This window comes from Pelecanus crispus, chromosome 1, assembly GCF_030463565.1.
Source record: "Pelecanus crispus isolate bPelCri1 chromosome 1, bPelCri1.pri, whole genome shotgun sequence".
NCBI lineage: Eukaryota > Metazoa > Chordata > Aves > Pelecaniformes > Pelecanidae > Pelecanus > Pelecanus crispus.
In genome coordinates, this window is record NC_134643.1 from 61,951,461 (window position 1) to 61,972,309 (window position 20,849).

Genomic DNA, 20,849 nt, shown 5'->3' on the forward strand with positions numbered 1-20,849 from the left:
CAACCATGTTCTCGAGGATGATACATTTCAGGTGTGCATTTAAGTCCTCATCACCTGTGTAAGTCACCTGCAAAATTGACCTTATGGCTCTGAACAACAGGACCTGATCCTGCTGCAGCATAACCAGCGTCTGGTCTCTCAAAATCATCAGGCAAGAACTCAAAAAAGCACCCATGAGATGGGTTTACTACGCCAGCCTGAGATGCCTTTACTTACCTTCTCATGCCTGAGTCCCTAGGGGTCCCTTTTTTCAATCTCATCCACAATTAGAGGTAGAAATTTTTCCCCTCTTTTTTTTCTGAAAACGACAACTGAAATGCGACAAGAATCTCACGACTCCAGGAGCTGCAGCCGTAAAAAGAAAAGCACAAATGCTTGAGCGCACATATTGAATCTGTGAGGCCATTGTGAGAAGTGCCATTTTTTTCTGGTCCAACTGCAATTAATTGGAGCATTGCTGCTGTTTCCAGGGACAGCAGGACTGCCTTTTCCTGCCTGCTGAGCTCTGTGGCAGGTGAGTTTCAAAGGGATGAATTCCAATTTAATTAACGGAAAACAATTTTCTTTTGAAAAAAAGCCCAGCCAACAAACTGTTCTTACATTTCTCTCAAAATGAACACATACATCATATAAAAACCAAAAAGGTAACGCAAAGAAACTCAACTGCCTTCCACTCCTAGGAGAATCTCGAAACCCATTTGATGCTATGTTTTAAAATATCATTTTTACTAGCACTGGATACATTAGTTGGAGGACCCCATGATGGATGGAGGGTTTTTTCCCTGTGAAAAGCTTCCATTTCCTCTCTTAGGTCACAAATGTAAATACAGAAATAGATCATTCTGAATTGGTCTGTTTGCGATGATTCATTTAATGGCTAACCACGGTGTCTCAGGCTACTGATACATAATTTAAATATGTCACGCAAATACAGCACTTTGTTTTCAATTCGTTCGCTGCACATATTCAATAAATTGAGCATGTGAAAATAATAAAGAAAGCGGGGCCTTGGTTATCAATTCTGACAGGGTTCACGGTCCTTCTAAATGTGTTTTTAAGTCATTTTAGCTTGCATTTGAACATAATGCTCGCGACAGGCATGGATTAAACTGAGCCAACAGAGCTTTAAAATAAATACTGGAAGCTGCTTGCTGAAAGTTGATGCAAGGTCTAAGTCCCAATCCAGCAAACATCCCTCTTTCCCTCAGCAGCCCCGGTCCTGGTATGGCCCCGGCATGGCTCCGGCAGGCTGAGGATTCCCAAGACCTCTTTGCTAGCTTGGGTGAGGGTCACCAGAGACCAGTGCATGAAAGAAACCCCCAGCCTTGAAATTCAGCTTTTGGCATCCGCCACTTCTTCTTCCAAAGACAATCTGGATTTGGGGCCTATTTGCCCTTTGCACAGGGGTGAATGTCCCCACTGTGTCCCCCAGAGGTGCAGAGCAATCCTTAGGGATGGGGAAACGGATGGCTTTCTGTTGAAGTCCTGCAGGACCATTTCTGTAGCATGCTGTTCTGCACACTTTTCGGTACTCATATTAAAGTTCTTTGCATGTGAAAGCATTGCAGCCCACATTTCACGCTTACACTCATTTAGGCTTTACCATTGGATCCATTTCATATTGCAATTAAAAGCTGCTCTAGAATGCAGCATTTTAAGAAAGATGCACCTTTAACATTTAAGGATACCATATCTTTCTGCAGGAAGGCAGATCTTCAATGAAATCTAGTCTGCTTTGATTAATAATTGATGACATTTTTGCATAGGAAAGTAAAAAAAAAAGAGACACTCTTTCTATTGATCTGAGAGACTAAGTAAATGAAACAGATGAACATTTTTGCCTACACTTGTTAACTATTGATACGATGGCAGTGCTGAGCAGAGGCTATTTCATGATATATACAAATGTAAGGCTGGCAAGAGAGAAAGTCTTAAACTGCAACATGTTCAATTTCTTTGAGAACTTAATTTGATGTTGAACAGCCAGAGAACCTGTGTATACTGACAGTTCAAGGTTATGCATATCTTCCCTGAGTACTGCAATGTTGTTAACATACAAGAAATAGTGGAGATTGTGCAGGCACTTAAATGACTGAAAGAGTTTTAAAGACTTGGGGCAGATCTTGAGCTGGGGAAAAAAAAAAAACTTAGAAAGCACAGTTCATTAGATTGACCTCATGTACAACTTTTTAAAACAGATATTAGGAGTAAACAATAATCAGGACACAGAAATGAATGGAGGCAAAAATGCAATATAATTTTAGGAAAGACAGATCACATCAGACTAACTTGTTTGGATATCTGCTTGTCTTGATCAGGGAAAAGTGGTAGATCTAGTCTATGTGGACTTGGTTACATTTGACCTAGACCCACATGGAAAGTTATCAGTGGAGCTGGAGAAGCCATGTAGGTTGTTTTTTGTTTGGTGGTTTGTTGTTTTTTTTTTAATTAAATGCCATTGCTGCAGTTCACACCAGCAGGAGATAAGTCCTCTTCTAATTTCAACAGTTTTCACTGAGTTTGCAGGTTGAGAGTCTGAGCGCTGATGAAGACAGAGGGTCCTCTCCAAGCAGAAGCTGCCACGGCTTCCCTGCGGCTGACAGCAGACCTGGAGGACGCGAGCAGGACCTGGTACTCAGCACCCCAGGGGCGCAACGTCACCCTCCACAAACCTGGGGAGCTGGCGGAAGATTTGCCCAGGTATGGAGCAGCAGTTTGCTGCATTTGATCTGCAGGAGAGTTTTCAGAGCCAAGGTGAGGGGATTATAATTAACCAGCAAGGATGCACTGGGAGGGCACTTCCAAGAGATGAATATTTAATCAGAAGAGCTGAGAGGCAGAGGCAGTCCATAAAATAAGACTGATGAGTCACTGAGTGTCAGTCTATGCCTTCCCGGTGCATCAATATTTCTATTGGAAGTTCACAAAATTAAAAATATTATTGGGTCAAATTTGGCCCCAGAAGTTCTGAAAAAAGGTAAGAACAGTGGAAGTATTTCCATGAGATCATTTTCTCTTCCCAACTACATTTAGCTAGTGGCAAGTACTGCTGTTGTCCAGTGTTGCTGGTCCTGTCACTTCTTCCCAAGCTCGAACTCCCCTTTCAGACCAAATGCCCTGTGTTTGAGAACAGCTGATTTAGTATACATGAACATTTATAAACATGCCCTCCTAAAAAAAAATGCCATTGCACACAATTCTCCCTAACAAGAATACAAAAAGGAACAAGTCTCATGTGAGAGATGTTGGGTACTGCCAGGGGGAGGGCAAGTCAATACCATCAAGATGAAGAACAGCAACAACAAATCAAACTAGCCAGGAAGGACCAGCCCCTCTGAGGCTTTTGGTTTTTGTATTTCTGTCATGCTCATACCTACTGCACCATGCCAATGGTAGAAAGCAAAACAGAAAGCAGGTTTAAAACTATAAAATTAGTTTGGTATATGAAAAGGAGTTAAAGTTGACATTGTTCAAATGAGAAGTGAATACATCTGGATAACTTATATTTACCTTTGACTACAGTACTGCATGGGCCAAAGCTGGAAAGCAAAAGCAATAGTCTCCTTTCCCTTGAGAGATCAGTGGAAAGGGCAGGTATCAACCCCAGTATCAGATAAGTTAGTCCAAAGGTTGTCATGTTTTGACACAATGTTTTCTTTTATGCTGGATGGTTTTAGCCTGCAGTTTTACACCTAAGAAATTATTTTCTGAGCAGAGACGCCTGGGCGTGCATGGGTTACTCCTAGAAAGACCAGTATCATGAGATCTGCCAGGCTGTGCTTTGGTTTCATGGAGTTGGTGAGTCAATATCTAGTGATTTCCCATACGATTATGGCTACGGATGTCAAACTAGATTCTGTATCTGTGTCTATCCCAGGGCAGATACAAGCCAGGCATGTTTCACAGGTCACCTCCTTGCAAACATAGTTACAACTAATGAGTTAATCCAGTGCCACCAAAATCCATAAGCATTGTGTATTGACTTTAGTACAGGCAGGATCAGACTCTACATCATCTTACTGCCTATAATCTACCTTACAAGATAAAGAGTTAAATAAAAAATCAAATCAGTGACGAAACCCCTACTGACTCTGGAGGCATGGGAACAAGCCTGTAGTGTGAAAAGCCAGCAGGATGCTTTCTGGCTAGGAAGAGCTAAAGAGAATTGCTTTTCACTCGGTAAGCAGTAGAAAAGCAGAACTTCACTGTGGCTACTAGACGGCCTCTTACAAGCTGAAGGTACAATTGAATCAATGCTTGTATTTTTACAATCTTATACATGCGGTGGGGAAACACGTCTGTATTCTGATCATAGTATCTGCTGGCTCAACAACAAAGACCATTGAAGCGAAAGGAAAAAAAGAGGCATTTAAAAATTCATTGGGTGACAGTGGGTACCTCGCCTTTAGGTAGGAACCGCTTCTGCTAAAGAGAGTTTACTGGAGTGAATTAAGTCATCAGATAGGTTTGCAAGGCACATTCATTGAGGTAGCAATTTGCACAAAGCAGTCTCTTGAAATACATAGCAAAACTTGATAGAGAAAAATCACTTGCCGGGTGTATCCCTGCAGATTAAACAGCCTTGGTAGAAGGAGAAGCATTTCTAAAATTTGAATCAGTCTTCTTGTTAGCAGTGAATAAGGAAAAATCCTCCCTAGCCACAGCCCCAAGTTCAAGCATGTGCAGAAGCTCTGTTTAGGCTGCTGAGAAGCAAGTCTGACCCAAGTCCTGCCCTCTGAGCAGTTCAAGCCCTTCAGAGAACAAGGCTTCCAGTGACACCGGGGTTTACCCTCTGGAGGGAGGTAAACTGGGTATCCACACCAATTCTGGCTCGATGCGGAGGATAGGAGGCTACGGCACTATGTCTGTTGCAGACTGCGGGAAGTGGTGTGGGACGCTGAGCTTACAGCCAGCCCAGTGCTAGTGAGCCAAAAATGGGGGGGGTGTCATCTTGTTTCTCCTATATTGTGTGCAGCTAAGACCGGTGCCTCTCTAGCTGCATGTCTGTTGGTGACTGAGAGGTTAGAGCAGGGACTCAGCCGTGCACTTAAGCACACGCTTAAATTTCTCTCTAGTAAATCCTACCCTCGAGTGTGCTGCTGAACCTACTTGCTGTTTTGCATTTCTCTACGGATCCCTCTGCCAGGTGAATGAACCCCTTTTTGTTAGGAGCACTGGATTCAGAAGCAATAGTTTGGACTGGGCTGCTACTCCTGTGGGCTCTCAGAGAGAAGGATCAGGAGGAGTCACCTCAGAGGAGCTGAGAGCGTAGCAGAAAGTAGATGCTATATGCAAGTGCAAAAGGGATGATGCACCTTCTTCAAGGAGCGTGACAAAGGGGCATCTTGGGGCCCTGTGTGGCACTGCTGTGTATTTTTTGAGGATGTAGTCTGAGGCTTCCTTCATAATTTCTGAAGATTTTTTGTGAAATTACTTGCTCCGAGTATGTGAATGTGGGAAACCAGACACAGCTTCCCTGAGATGCAGGTGCCTTACGTGGACACAAGCACAGGGATCCCACTCCACACTCAGACAGCTGCTGCCCATCCTGAAGGCAAACATTTGCAGTTTGAAGGGTGCCTGGCTTGGCTACAAGAAGCAAAATGTGCCATTCTTTACTGTCTGAAACTGTTTGCAGAGTAGCCAGCAGTCCCTCGCATTTCACAGCAGCCAAGAGCTTGTCTCAAGGAGCAAGCAACTCCAGTGACACCAATGCTTGAGTTATTTCTAGAAAAAACTACTTTTTTAAAACACTGATTAAAAGCAGATTTGCATTCCTAAAACTAAGTCATCCTAAAGATCGGGAAAAAAACTGCCATAGATAGAAAACTCTGACAGTGCTGTTGCAGAACAAAGCAAGAGTGTATGAGCAATTAAATGATTGTTATTTCAGTTACTGGCTTTCCTTCCCGATAAGCGTGGGAAGCAGCAGTAAAACATCTGCCTCGTACAGTGCTGTGCTGCGCAACGTGGAAATGCCTTCAGCAGAAGCACACAGTGATTTGTACTGAGTGGGTACCCACATACTGCAGTAAAATAAATACTGAGTGGCAAAAAGGGAAAGCTGATGATTTTTTTTCTTTTATATTACCCCTGCCCTGTACATATTCTTCCCTTTTGAAAGTGCTGTTCCTGGTCAGGCCTGGCACGGAGAGCCCATGTTGCTTGAAGTACATTTTCTTAGTTGAGTCCATGGGCGAGATGCCATGTGGCTTTGTAGCCCCTACCTCGGGTTCCTGCATGAGCATGTCTCCTCTTGGGTCTGTTTGTCTGCGACACATGCATTTGTGAGCTAGATGTGGTCTGAACTGCCGGCAGAGACCTTCATCTTCGCAGTTTTGGTGGGGAGGAAGGCAGCCCTCCGCACTCAGCACTCCTCATGCGACTCTCTGGGGGAGCCTTTGCAGCCACCGTGCACGTCAGCCTTGCATCTGGTCCCACGCTCCCCATGGCTCCCCAGAGAACGGCTCCAACATGCCTGCGAGCCCCAAGAACAAGGATCTCCACAGAAGCTCCTCCAAGACAAGATACCAGGACCCGTGTTGGTTGTAGCAGGCAGGAATTGTAAGAGGCACACACCCTCTGGAGAGCTGCCCTGTGTTCATGGAGGCATGAAAAGCTGTGGATCTTCCAAGGTCCACGCCAACATTAGGAAGGGCTGCAATTGGTGGAGTGACCCCAGGTGTCCGCTTTACTTCCAGGCCCACGGTTCCCCTGAAACCCTCCTACCATGTGACCTCTCTCCAGATGGTGTCCCCTGGTTTTCACAAAAAGCTGCAAAGCTCTGTGGGCAAGTTGGTACACAGTCAAAAATATGTCAGGCTTCAGCGCTGAAATACGCCACGTGCAAGGTGCCACTGCTTCTTTCATCCATGTGGTTCACCTGTGGCGTAGCCCAAGGACATTCAAGACCAGTGGTGATGACTTAACCCTTACCTAAGCAGTGCATGTAAGTGCTCTCTGTAGCAGCTGCTCCCGGTAATAGTTATCATACCCTTAGAGATCAGGGCCTGTCCATAGCCAATGCCTTGGTCATTTGTGTCACCTGCAGCAGTGCAGACAAGCTGTCCCAGAAGACCAGGGATGCCCTTCCCCAGCTGCTCTGTCTTAGGGCTGGAGCACATGATATTCGGTTTGCCTGGCACTGCACTACTTTTCTCAGGAAGTTTTCTTCACTCTGCCACAGAGCCTCACACTGCAGCAGAAAGGAAAAAAGAAGAAAAAGACCGGTGGTTTTACAGCTGCTGCAGGGAGGAGGCCATTTTGGTCTCCTCTGCTGTGCCCCACTCTGGGGCTCTGACTTGATGAGATGGAAGAAGAAAAGGCAGGACAGCAGATGGGATTCAGTGCTGCATAGCGGATACAGCTAATGGAGGGAAAACGACTCTCTGCGCAAGAGAGGCCGAGACAATTATAGGACTTGGAGTGTGCAAAGAAAGGTCGTAACAAGAGGGGACAGTGTGATGGAAGAGGAGAAAGAGGCAGTAACCAGGACATGAAATGCCATGGGATTGGTCGAAAGCTTTTAGTTATAGGAGCAGAGAGAAAAGGCAGCACATCAGAGCTGTGCTGGAAGAAACTGTAAGAGGCAGAAATTCCGACAAAACTGGCTGGCAGTCCTCATGGACTGCTGGTGCAGCACTGCTAGATGCTTCACAAATAGGACAAGGTCTGCCCCAAAACCCACCTCTGCTCCAAGGGGCACAGCAAGTTTTCTTTGGTTACTCCTCAATACCATAAGCTCCACAGCAGGGCATCTCTCCGTGCGCTGCAGCGGAGAAGAGGTGCTCACCCTCCAGCCCAGGCAGAGATGACCTTAGAGAAGAAACATTTCCCTCCACGGCAAAGAGAAATGGGCATTGCGCTAGTGGATACGGGTATTGTGATCCATGCGAAGACAAAAACATCTCAGTGCAGCGTGGCAGGGTTGCTGGAGGAGTCTGAGTGAAGAGATGAGACTGGTTTTGGCATGGAGCCCTCGGCAGCAGGTCGCTTTGGAGAGACAGCAGTGACCTCCGGCAATGAGGTGCCAAACAATCACTGCTGCTCTTTCCAGATGCTGGGGGGCGAAAAAGCCTTTGAGTGAAGAGTTAATTATAGGGATTGTATTCCATTTTCTACAATTAAGGGAACCCATCTGTAGAGATTTTAATTAATGGAGATCTTACGGGGAAGTTTCAGTTTGGCCGGAGGGTCTTAGTGGATGTACTCTGTCTCCTTGGTATTTTCTGTAGTTGTGCAGTCTTTAGCATTTGCCATTAAAGACAGTGTTAGATGGAAATAAATAAGGAATGGACAATACAAGGATTTTCATACATAGCAGATGTATGCATTTTATTCTTCCCCTGACTCCCACCATCCTTCCCAAATTAATACAACCGCTAGCTACAAAAGTCTGGTTTTTTTGGTTTGGGGGTTGGGTGTTTTTTTTCCCCCCAAAAAAGGGTGGATGGTACAATTTGTGTGCATGAAGCCATTTTTTAAGGACATTTCACCCTGTATAATATATCACATATAAACAGGCATAGGGTGGATATTAGTAAGAATGATCCAAATAAACCCCTTTTCCATCTAAAGCGTTTTCATTCCATTGTTTTTCTATGTGTTACAATTAAAACTTACCAACACTTCTGTTGATCTGACTGTTTTTTCCCCAGCTTCCTTTAGACAAAGCCCCTGTTCTGAGACAGGCTATTTTTTTCTCAGTTTAACCTACTGAGTTTTTCCTAAAAGCACCTCAAAACTAGCAGTCCCAGGAGAAACAAAAAATAGCTTAAATCCCATATGTCATGTTTAGTGTGTGCTTAAGACACCCCAATGCACTGAAGTTTGTGCAGCCATGAAGAGTGCATAGCCAAAAGCCCAAATCACCGGGAATCTTCTCTTGCCATTAGGAGGCTTTGGATCTGACTTACACTCATTCCTTCGCTCACGAACTGACCGAGAGGTCCCACGCTACTAGCTTCTGCTGTAGACTACTTAGGTTTCGCTTGGTCTGAACTAATTATTCCTCATGCCCTGGTTGCCAACACAGCTGAGCGTCCTTGCAGCTGGCTGAGGGCTGGGAGCTGCCAGGCTTGCCAGCCAGGCAGGGCTGGTAAAGCCCTGGTGTGAAGGGGGGGAACTGAGCCCCCCTGGCCCACCCTGCCTGCAAAACGAAGCCCTAATGTCAAGGCCCAAGGAAGGCGACCGACTCATCAGGTCAACCAGGCATGACTGACTACCCTCCACAAGACTCCAGCAGGCTCTGCCTCCAGCTTCATCCTGCCCGATCTACAGACAGCAGCGAGGGTCCGGGAGTGAAGCCACGGGCAAGCGACGGAGCCAGCAGCATCGTGGTTTCTAGGCCCTGCCTGCTGAATGCCACCGCGCGTGTTCGCCTACATTGCAGCCTAACCCAGATGTCTCCCCTGGGCCCAAGCCTCAGCTGCGTGGAGGAGGCTGCTGTCGCAGGGAGGGTCACGGGGCTGGCAGAGGCCCCTGCACGGTGCTGTGAGCTGAAGGCAACGGCACAAATCTCTTTGGGGTGCGAGACGGTCCCATAGACGCAGCTGAAGTAGTGTCTTTACTTATATGTAGGTGCTTTGAATCCCCTGCTGCCTGGATTTCACTTCAGTTCCTTCTATTCTTTTTTCCCATTTTCAGAGACCATTTTTCATTCACTGTCTTTAATGAGACGTTCGGTTCCACAGCAATATCCAACTCATCAATCTTTTCCCTTCAAGAGCCCTGCTGCTTTTATTGATTCTCTATTCCTTTTATTATATACAAGGCTACTCACACACATACACACATATGTGTGTATACAGCAGATTCCTTTCCTTTTGTCTTTCTTTTTGTTCTTTGCTGTGTTTAAGTCATTTGTAACATTCTTGTAATTACGTGGCTGTTGATTACCTTATTGATTTATTGGGCCCCGAATGATCTCCCCTCTTCTGTTGCAACTGCTTGAATTTTCCTGGTTGCTCCTAACACCCTCTCTTCTCATAGATGTCTCTCAGGAATAATATCCCTCAGCTTTCCTGTCGTTCCCTTTCTTGTGCCATTCCTGCTCGTTAGCTGTCCAGTGGGATCTACCCACCCATGCATAGTTTTCTGGTGAAATGTGCTCTTCAGCAGTGAAGTATATCCGTCCTGACCTTTGGAGAGTAAGTCTGAGTCAAAGCTGAAGTCTAACTAACCTCAGATTACCGTTTAAGAGGCTTTATAACATCTACCCTCCTAATGAGGTCTGCCATGTTACTCAGAGCCCCAGCAGGCAGCTCTGCTTCCTCTCCTCTTCATGCTCATTCAGCTCCCAGTGCAATCATTCCCAAATTTTCAAAGCCAAAGAGCTTTACATATTGTCTGTTCTCCGTCTCAATGCCTGGAACAACCCACAGTCGCCTTTACTACTCAGTCAAGTGTTACTGAAAATGCGGTAGATAGACAATATGCTATGCAAACCAGCAGGCCTTTGGGGGTTTGCGGCACCAAGTAATGCAACTTCTCCTGTGGGAGCGGTGCAGAAAAACAAACCAGCTGTCTGGACTGAAATCATGAGCAACTAACAGCAGTTTCAATTAGCCAGAACAGAACTTTATAAATGTTTGCAAATTACACCCTACCTATTTTCACATGAAGAGTGGCAACTTGGGAGAGAGCTCTCCCTAGATCACAGGGATGTCATCTGAGGAAATCCTGAAGGTCAAGGATTCAAGAGATATTTCAAAATTCTTAATTAGAAACAGCACAGCCTACTCTGCTGTGCACAGACGGGCACAAGAACTATGGACAGAAATTAGAGAGGGAGATTGGAGGGAAACTCTGCCAGCGGGTTCTCGTCGCAACACACAGCACAGCAGGGATTCCAGCGGGAAGAGATCCCACCCCTGTCTGGCCCCCAGCATCCAGTGGAGACGCCACACTTGTCAGACTGCAGTTATCATCGGAGAAAAAAGGACCCATTCATCTGTACTTGTCCTGGGAGAAGAGACCGGTTTGGAAATGAGTGCCCTTGCATACAAGGAAGATTTCTATGGGGGGGGTGTGTGTCTGGGTTTCCTTTTTGGGACACTGGAGGCCAAAAGAAACGTACGGATCGTAATCACTGCCACGTTAACATGCATCATGTCATGATAGCTGTAGAGACAGAAACTCACCCCAGATCGTCTGATAAAAATAGCTAAGATACATGGGGAATGGAATCCACCACCACCTCGGTGAAGCCGCAGGAATCTCTTTCCATTGTAAATATGCTCCATACGACGATGCCAGCCCTCGCAGGAGCGATAGTAAAACATAAATCACACTAACTAGTAACAGGACCCACCAAACAATGCAAAATGCCTAGAAATTGAGGCTTGGCTCTACACACAGGGAACTGTGTCTAGACTTGGAGCATTCACCAGGGTGGCTGGAGGCAAGACTCAAGGCTCTGCTCAGATCACGGGGAGGAGGACCTAAACCTGGGACACAGTCTACACAGATAAACCCACACACCTGCGTATTTTGTTGCTAGCTCATTTCTGGAGAGATTATAGGTGCTCAGTGCGTCTAACAGCTGAAGCCCAGGTAGAGAGAGTACTAGTTTGAATTTGGGCATGAGCTACGGACCCATGGTAGCTGTAGGAAAGAGGTTATCATATCAGTTTCAGATGAGAATTAATTTGGTCAAACCTGATACTCTGACTACATTTTGCTGTCATTAATTATTTAGAAACCGTCTAAATCCGGATTTAGATCCTGAGGTTGGGTATGCAAATTTGGAAGTCTTGGCATACAAAACATCCCCCAGGGCTTCATTTTTGTCACGATTTTCCACATACGTTAATGAGAGCAGAAAGAGGAGAGCACCTTGTCTCGCCAGTGCATACTCTACGTGCCCACTGATTCCAAGGGACGTGCGCACACAGCCTTGAGAATCAGCCCAGGATTTTCCATCTGTGGTAGTAAACTGTGAATTAAATGCGAGTTCATCAAGCAGTACTGTTGTGGTTTCAAAATTGCATTATTCTTTATTTGGATCCACAAATACACGTTTGATTAGGGCTGTAAGCACATGACAAAATGCCTTGCAGTGCAAATGCTACACAGTCATAAAGATAACATTTCAACAATTTTTCTTCTCTCTACAGACTTCATTACTTTGGGTGACATTTTATGGTATGGAGCATAAAACTGTAATGAATCTTTCAGATACTACCTTCAAACACGCACTAAGGTAATTCTTCCGCTACCAATTGTAAGTTGATTTTTTTTTTTTGACATGTCTGCTCAACACATTTGTCCTTAAACCAAAGGATTAAACCAATGCTTTCCAAACTGTGACCATTTACAGGCTCTAAGTCTTTGCTGGAGCCCACAATGAGCCCTGTTAATGGCAGCTGCCCCTCAGTGAGCCAGCCCTTTGCTCAAGCCCAGGCAGCTACAAGGAATTAAGGAATGGTCCTTAATTCTCCCTACGGTGACGCGGACCACAGCGGTGCAGGCCAGGCTACTCTGCTTGACTGCAAGGTGTCTGCTGCCCCGTGAATGGCTTTTGCTATGCAGCCCCTCTGCTCAATGCTCCCCTTGCTACCCAGGAGCCCAGCTGGGTGACGTAGCTATCGAACTTTGCCAAAACACTGGGTAAGCACCTAACGCCACAGCCTCAGCAAGCACCTAAAATCACAGCTTGTTCAGCCTCAACAGGCGTGCGGCACAGAGAAAAAGCGTCTTGTGAGCTCCAGCTTCTGAGGCAGAAGTCTAGCAACAGGAGCCATGGCAGAGGAGGGGTCCCCTCATCAGTAAGCGCTGTAATTAGTAGCATTCGATGTCACAAATAAAATCAAGGCCTGACTGTGCTAATTACAAAAAAATACACGCATGCAAATACTTCGCACGAGGTGGTCCACCTTCCTAAGCGCCCAGCCACGCTTTGCTGAGCTGGCAGAGTGCACAATGGGGACGCTGAAGCTCCCGGCGGGTACAGAAGGGAGAGAAGCTGGGTGTTCTACCTCATAATGCTCTTCCCTGGAGGGGCTGATAGTAGAACTGGACCAAAACCATCAAAATCCCCAACTACTTGGAAACCAAAGCCATATGCACTGTAAGTATTTCAGAAAATCATAACGTTGTGTAACAGCTAAAATAACTGCAAAGGATCATTTCTTCCCCTTCTAACCCCCTCAGAAAAGGCTTATGTTGTAGAAGGGCTAATTATGCAGTTAGTCAAGACACAATGGATGCTAAATTTATCCATGCACCCTCATCGGCCAATGCACTTCCATTTCTTAGCTGAGTTTTTGCTTCTTTCCTTCAGCTGGCTACTTACCTCACACCATCCCTTTAATTTTCCTTCTTCCCTCTCTAAGGTTTCTGTAAAATCCTTCCCTACTTCCATCATCCTTCTTCCATCCATTCGCTGAGCCTCCTTGGAATCGCCTGCTTGTGTGTGTAGCAGTCACCCTGAGGTCTGAATGCAACATTAATGAAGTTTGCTGGGGCAAGCTGTTCCTCAGAGCAGTGCTCTGTTTCTACCTACCACCACATAAAGATGACTTTGCTTAAAAATATCCCTAGTGTGGATGGGGTAAAAGGCACTTGAGAAACACATATAACTCAGGTAATTAAAGACCGTGCGATGACCACATGGTTTGAAGCTCTAGAAAGCAAAACAGACCTGAAGAAAATCCTCCCTCTCCCTAATTGCTGACTATAAATTGCTCTTTTATTAATTATTTATGTGCTTACCGGCTACTACCACTCGGAATAATCGCAGTTAACAAGATTATCTTCTTGTGCTAGGTGTAATTAGCAGAGATAAGAGAATCAGAGAAAAGTGTGATTTACTTCTAGCATTAGGTGCACAAGCTTCTACTAACTGCAGGTTTTCGGACATGATCCTGCACATTGGCTGCACTTCGGCATTTTGCAGCTCTTTTGTAAGAGTTTTGGATTGTGAAATTTGCACTCAAATAAGACCTACTGCAAGCAAACAAAGCAACAACACCCTGAAGAGAGGAGCTGCTTTTGGGTATCTTTTCCATTTTCTTTTCTGCATCTTCCATCTTTCTGTTCTGTGGGAGATTTTGTAAAAAACACTGAAATCAATGCTATTTGCATTTTTACATTAAATATCGAATTAATTTTGCATTTGCGGTGCACACAATTCAAAACCAGCAGCTTAGATCCCTTGAAAACAACATTAAAATTCTCTATGTGTGCTTAAGATTTCCCTGTGCTTTTTGGATCAATGTAAATTACCCCTCTACCCAGAAATTTTCACCACCTTTGGAATTTTGAATTTCTGGGGGCAAAAAATTGCAGTAAACAATCGAGTTGAAAGCTGAGGTAATGGCTAAAGTGTGAGAATTTTGTTTGCTTGATCTTTTAAGGGAGGGGATTCTTGCCCAAACAATACTTTTCTATTGGAAATAAGGAGCACAAACAAGAGAGAGGAAGTTCCCTTTCTCTCTGGCTTCTAATCTAATCCAATCCAATCTAATCTAATCAAAGCAGAACAACATGGCTACCAGCAAGAGCCTGTGCACACAGGCCTCAGGCATGGGCAGAGACTCACCTGAGGCTGCTTAGCAGGTCCATGATAGAGCAGAGATAAGAACCAAAATCTCACGGGTCCCGGCCCCATGCTCTGGTCCCCAGGGGACAGAGACGGCCTAGTAAATGTTTCAGGTAGGTAAAAGCTTGACGATGTTTTCAAAAGCCAGTTTTTAAGTGATCTCTCGGCAAAAAGTGTATTTAAAAAGGGAAGATACATTTATGCAGTCAAGCACACAGGGCAGTCAGTGTTCCTGAAAAGCAACTTTTAGAGTCAGAGATTTGGTTTCCGATTTGGAAAAACCCAGTGGCTACCATCGCAGCTATACAGCCATGCTGTCATTCCGACGTATTTCCCCTTCCCCAGCTGCTAGCAGAATCATAGAATCGTTTAGGTTGGAAAAGACCTTTAAGATCATCCAGTCCAACCATTAAATATTTTGGATGACTAAAACCTGTTGGGTTGGGTTTTTTTTTTTTTTTTTTCCTTCTCAAAACCAAAGTTCTCACTCAAGGGCAGTCTTAAATCTCCATGCGAAGATGACCTCGCACCTTCTTTCTCTGCAGGCCACGCACACCGCGGCGGTGGCTACCGCTCCCTGCGGGGAGGTGGCCCGGCGGGCTCGCCCCGGGACCCGCTCCCGCCACCCCCCCCCGCCTCCCCCGGGCGCCGAGCGCTCGCAGCACCATCTACAGACCGAGAGCAAAAAAAGCAGCGAGCAGAGCCGGCAAATTGGAACCGAGAAGGGGGAAATACTCTCCCCCCGGTTGCAATTTGCTCCCAGGCGCGCACGAAGAGAGGCCAAACTGTAAGGGCAAGCCCGCGAAGGCTGGGGGGGTGTGTGCGTGTGTGTCCCCCAGATTTGGCTGTCACACGCAGGTGACACCGCACCCTCACGGCTGCAAGGGACAAGCAGGAGCTGAGGCCGCAACACACGGGGAACAACTGTGCCCCTCCTGATGCCTCTACTTGTATAGCTTGCAACCTACATAAATGATGCCTTTTTTCCTTCCGTCTCGTTTTTAAAAAAAGTGACCGAGTTGCTCTGACTTTATACAGCAAGTAGGAAAAACTGCTTCAAGTATATGCACAGCGCACAACACTTTACCACAAAATTTTAAAGTATAATTTTAAAATAATAAAGCTCACAGAGCTTTAATAAATAGGCAACAACAATAGCGTTACTTAAAACACGCATCAAAAACTTGAACGTGTTTTTTTGGTTTGGGGTTTTTTTTTTTTCTTTTAAACCTCTGTGCATCGCTTTCAGTAGCCCAAACTACCTGTCAATACAGGGATACAATTCTCCAGGCGTTTGCAGATGGCTGCAGCAAGGCCCGCCGCGACGGAAGCCAGGCTTCCAACCCAGGGGAGCAGCGCGGGCACCTGGCTTCGCTTCCAAACTGCAGATTCCTGGCAAGGTGGGCAAGTGGTAAGCTTGCGTGTGCTGCAGCTCGCCGTCGCTCCGTGCTCCTGCCTGGTACAGACAGGATTTCTAAGTTACAGGAAGGTTCATGTGAATGTCACTTTTCTTCAAGAGAAACTAGTCAACTATGTTGCTAAGCCCAGCATAAAACTCATTTCTGATTTCTGACAGGTGCTTCTCAATCCAAATTAGCCCAGGATCCACTCTGCAGGGCTTTCACAGGTTTGCTCTCAATTTAACTCCTCTCATTCTCCTCCTTTCAGAAACCTCTGTAAGCAGACAGGCCACACAAGTTCCCTTGAAAACACTCGGTTTCTGAAGGCTTAAAGATACTGGAAAGTTTTGGTTTTTTTTTTTTTCAATCACAAGTATCAGCTACAGTTGTCCCTGCACACTTCCAGAGTACATTTTCCTCGGGTTTGGTTTCCAAAAATCGTCAGTCTCTAACACTCCTCTCCCCATCCCCTACCAGCTCAGGGAAGGGCCAGCTAAATCCCTCGGGAACAGAGCTTTCTTGAGGAATATTTTAAGCTCCATTTCTGGAGGAGAGGTCTAATAAGAAACAATATGCTGGCCCTTATCCCTACTGGGTTTATAACCCATGTCCAACTCCTCCTTGAAAAGCACAAGGGGGGAGTGGGGGCAGGGGAAGAAAACCTCCACATGTTACAATAGTTTTTGGTCAATTTTTCTGTGCAAGCCAAAGCCTCAGCCTTTTTTATTTATTTTTGTGGTCACAGCAAGTACTGGTGGGGGGGGAGAATATGAAGCAAAGGGCTTTTATGAAGCTACTGCTACTCAGAAGGCAACTTCTCCCCTCTCTTACAGTAACCTACTTGCAGACTGTTTCTTCCACTGCAGTCCTGACACCAGGACTCGTTCGAGCCAGCACGCAAAACAGCATCTTCGTCACAGATTTTCCTTTGCTAATCTAAGGACTTGCCTACACCAAGAAAAGGAATCCTCCTTTTAGCATTTAAGGAGGGGGGAATTAACTCACCATAGAAATTAACTCCTTGGGAAATTTCTTCTTTCACCTACTGAACTTCCAGGCTGGTTGGGGCAAAGGCGATATTTAAGCCTGTATCTTACCTTGATGAAGTTTCTCTGTGCGACTTTCGTAGCCTATTCATTCAGAAAAGCTAGGTGGAATATTTCATTTAGATGGTGCGATTTCTTTTTGATATGTCAGCAGAAAAAAAATCCAGTATGATCTTGTCTTGACAGAATAAAACACTTTTTAAGACAGTGTAGGCCTAGAGTCTTGGGGTTTTTTTCCAGACTACTTAAATGAACACAAGAATTGTTTATTCTACTGATTATGTATGTCCCTAGGAAACATCTCCATTCTACCTGGACTGATCTCTGGAAAATACTTAGCATCTGCTTCTCCATTCTCACTGTTGGGATTTTTTTTTTTTTTTTTCCCCTTCAAGATCAGTCAAAGATTCTCTGCCTCAAGACAGTAAGCATGCCTGTATTTTCTTAGTAATACTTTTGATTTTGCTATTGTATCCAAATCAGTACGCAGAGATATTTACATTAACTATTATGATCTAAAATCTAGGAACAGGTAGAACCATGGCAATTTATTCTGTAGCAAGTACCTCGATACGTTGTCAACCCATAAATCTGGTCTGAATTTTAAACCGACACACAGAAGTGCCCCATGACTGGAAGTCACCCATGTGATACTAAGAACAAGATAATTAACTCCTCCCACAGGAGAATTAATTTGTGCACCCACTCAAGTAGGTAACTGACCTAGTTATATGTAAAAAGTAGTAATTCAGACTGCTTCTTTAGCAACCTTAATGGTCTGAGAAAACATTTAGATACAACTTCTCTAAACATTTGAGATAGTATTGACTGAGTAGTCAGCAAACACAATGTGTTTTTCGAAATCAACATCCTCAAAGAGCAGCAAGTTAGCTGCAGTACAGGAAAGACTACTGGGCTCTCAAGCAAATCACAAAGCAAAAAAAATACCCCAACCTAGATTTTGAAGAAACACTTAATAAATACATTGGTGAAAAACATTTAATGGTAAGAATACATATATGCATGGAATTTCAACAAAAAGGCTTGAATAATTTGGATAGTGTTTTGCTTCAGTTTCATGAAACTGAAAGGTAAGTGAAAGGGAATATAGTTCACTGTTCATGGCTTCCAGATTAAGTCTAAAAATTATATTTCCCTTCTTTTTTCCTGAAAGAGTTTTGTTTGGAAATATGTACCGGAGCAATAGCATACACAAAATACAGACCTAAGCATCTATATATACACAATTTTCTTTTATTAACAACGTATGTCATTACTGAACAAGGCAACTGGGAAATACAAGGACTGGGCATATACATGAAAATTTTACAACTCAACAAAAAAATTGGCATATGACTTATATACAGATGCGATTAGTAAAGGTTACAACTCTACTGTATTTGATTAAACACAGTCCTAAGCACCTACATTATGAAAATATGAAGTTGATCACACAGAGGTCAAGTTCTGGAATCTAAAAATAACAACAATTTAAAAACTTTAAAACCTTCTATGTCCATCCATTTTACATAACCTCACTACAGCTTCTCCTACTACCATATACATGAAAGATTATCAAAAATATATTGATGGGTCTATTGCTAATCATGAATGTTTATATTTACATTAAGTTAGCAAATTCTTCACCAAATACTTTATATACAAAACTCAATTTGCCCTTTGTGAAAGAGTCATTAAAAAGTTAAAAACCATAGAAATGCCAGTTAGAAATAAATGCATTCCAAAAATTGGACTTGTTTACAACAGCTGAGAACAACTGAAAATAATTTATGAAAAAGCATGTCATTTTAGTACAAGTACTCTCACAACACTCTAGTTCCAATACAGAGTAGCAGGAATTTTGTCCTGTGTGTTCTTGGAGTGGAATCTTCTCTTCCAATGATGCTGCAAGAAAAAAGAAAAAAGATTATTCTTAAGCAGTTTGTCTTGAGTCTGTGAAGAAGGCAGAAATAATTCAAGGGACCAATATTCTTTCCCCCCTTCTCAGTGCAGGAAGCCCTGTCCCCATTTCTACTGGCCCAAACACTCAGAATTCTTATTTTACTCCTTAGAGGCCAAAAGGGGAAGGAAAAAAAGAAAAAAAAAAAGAGAAACCCAACATCCTCTGTATTTTAGTGCTATTCAGAAGGCACGCATCCTTTTGCCAGCAGTGTTTTGAGTATGATCTTGCTGATTTTTTTATTTGACTATAATGCTTTTGCAGCATGCTTTGAACACCCCTAGCAAAATCAGTCTTCTCTGCCAAACTAGAAACCCCTCCAACCTGTCTCTGAATTGAAAAAGAGCTTAGACAGGAACCAGACGTTCGCTCTGCAGGCACTTCTTCTACACAGACACGAGCACCTAAGGAATTCTGCAATACAAAACATGGATGCTGAATGAATCTACACATACTAAGGATTAGACAGGCTACTGAAACACGGTCTCTCTTGGAATTATGTTCCACTCAGGCCCATCCAAGTACCAGAAATCAGTTTGAGAACACAGAAGCAGAGTTTACAGTGCTTCTAGTATGTGAGAAAATAGCAGATGGACCAGTCGCTAAGGTCTCAGCTCACTTCAAGTGACAGGCATTATGGAAACAATGGTGTGATTCTTCACTGAATCAAATCAGTACAACACAATTGTTCATAATGCACTGCAATAATGTCAAAGTGCTGACACCACATAACAAGCAAAATTAGATCTTGCTGTCAAATCCAAATGAAGTGGACTGAATTTCCCTTTTTATCTCTAGAGATGCTGAATGCATCTTCTCTACTTGCTGTATGGAATCCCTATCTTCCAATTCCACCAAAGTCTCTCCGTGTGCTATTATCTCGCCTATGTGCTATTCTTACTTATTCTTCAAACTCCATAATGACCAAATCTTTTTTCTTTTTTGGTAAAAGATAAGGATGGAATGACATGTCAACCACCCTTAAGCTATGCAGCCACACTCCTAGCCTTGAAATCTTGTCCCCTCCTGTTTCAGACAGCCCTCCATTCTTTGGCTTTCCTCCTAAGCAATTACTCTTTAACTTGTCTTTCAGGTCACCATCCTTATGCCTCCCAAATCAAGCTCACTGCGGGAAGGGGTATAACATCTTTGGCCTCTCTTTTCTCTATGCTGTTCCTAAGTAACTTTATCCAAAACACAAAATCCTGTTGTCTTCTCGATGTTGATTTTGCACAAATCAAACTCCTCCAATTTACTGCTGCTCTCTACACATTTTCACACCTGTTCATGTATATCTATCTAGCAATGCCTCCTTCTCCAAATTCAAGTACTTTTCACCACAGCTCTTCTTGACAAACTTTGGCAATCTGAGCATCCTGCTTAGGTTACAGACCAATGACAAATGCTCAAGTCTTCAAATCTTTCTTGTCCCTACATCTTTGCACGCAATAACTACATCAGCATTTTGCAGGTTTTCTGCAGTCTCTCTCTAAAACATGTTCTGCTTAGTCCACTTGTATGTTTAAAACTCTAATCCAGGCCCTGAGTCTTTCCTTTTAAGTTCTATTAGTCTTCTGATTCAGGTCACCATACATTCATGCAAACAGTACTGCTGGCACAACTTAAGGTGAAATGCAGGAGCAGAGTGTAACTGAAGCTACATACGCAGCTCTGTTCATATATATGCAGCCACAGTTTATCCATCTCGCTTTCACTGACACCTCGATCTGTGTCTGATAATCTTTGGTCTGGTTCTATTTTTATAACTATTTCCTATCTCATACTTCATAAATTCTCTAGAGCCAGGATTTTGTATTGTTTGTTTGTACAGTACCTGGAACTGAAATATTTACAACAATAATTTAGGATCCTTTGCATTGCAGTGATATAAATGTTATCAT

General features: G+C 44.0%; 1 protein-coding gene across 2 annotated transcripts in view; it reads right to left on the reverse strand.

Annotated features, from left to right (window-relative positions):
- Positions 1-18,230: 18,230 nt before the first annotated feature.
- The window catches only part of CRY1 (cryptochrome circadian regulator 1), a 38,603-nt gene continuing 35,984 nt past the window's right edge, over positions 18,231-20,849 (reverse strand). The window contains exon 12 of one of the 2 annotated variants that reach the window (XM_075704687.1): positions 18,231-18,893. In XM_075704687.1, coding sequence (XP_075560802.1) covers positions 18,691-18,893 — 203 coding nt within the window. In that variant the 3' untranslated portion in view covers positions 18,231-18,690. The remainder of the gene's footprint in view (positions 18,894-20,849) is intronic. The other variant, XM_075704694.1, reaches the window with a different exon arrangement.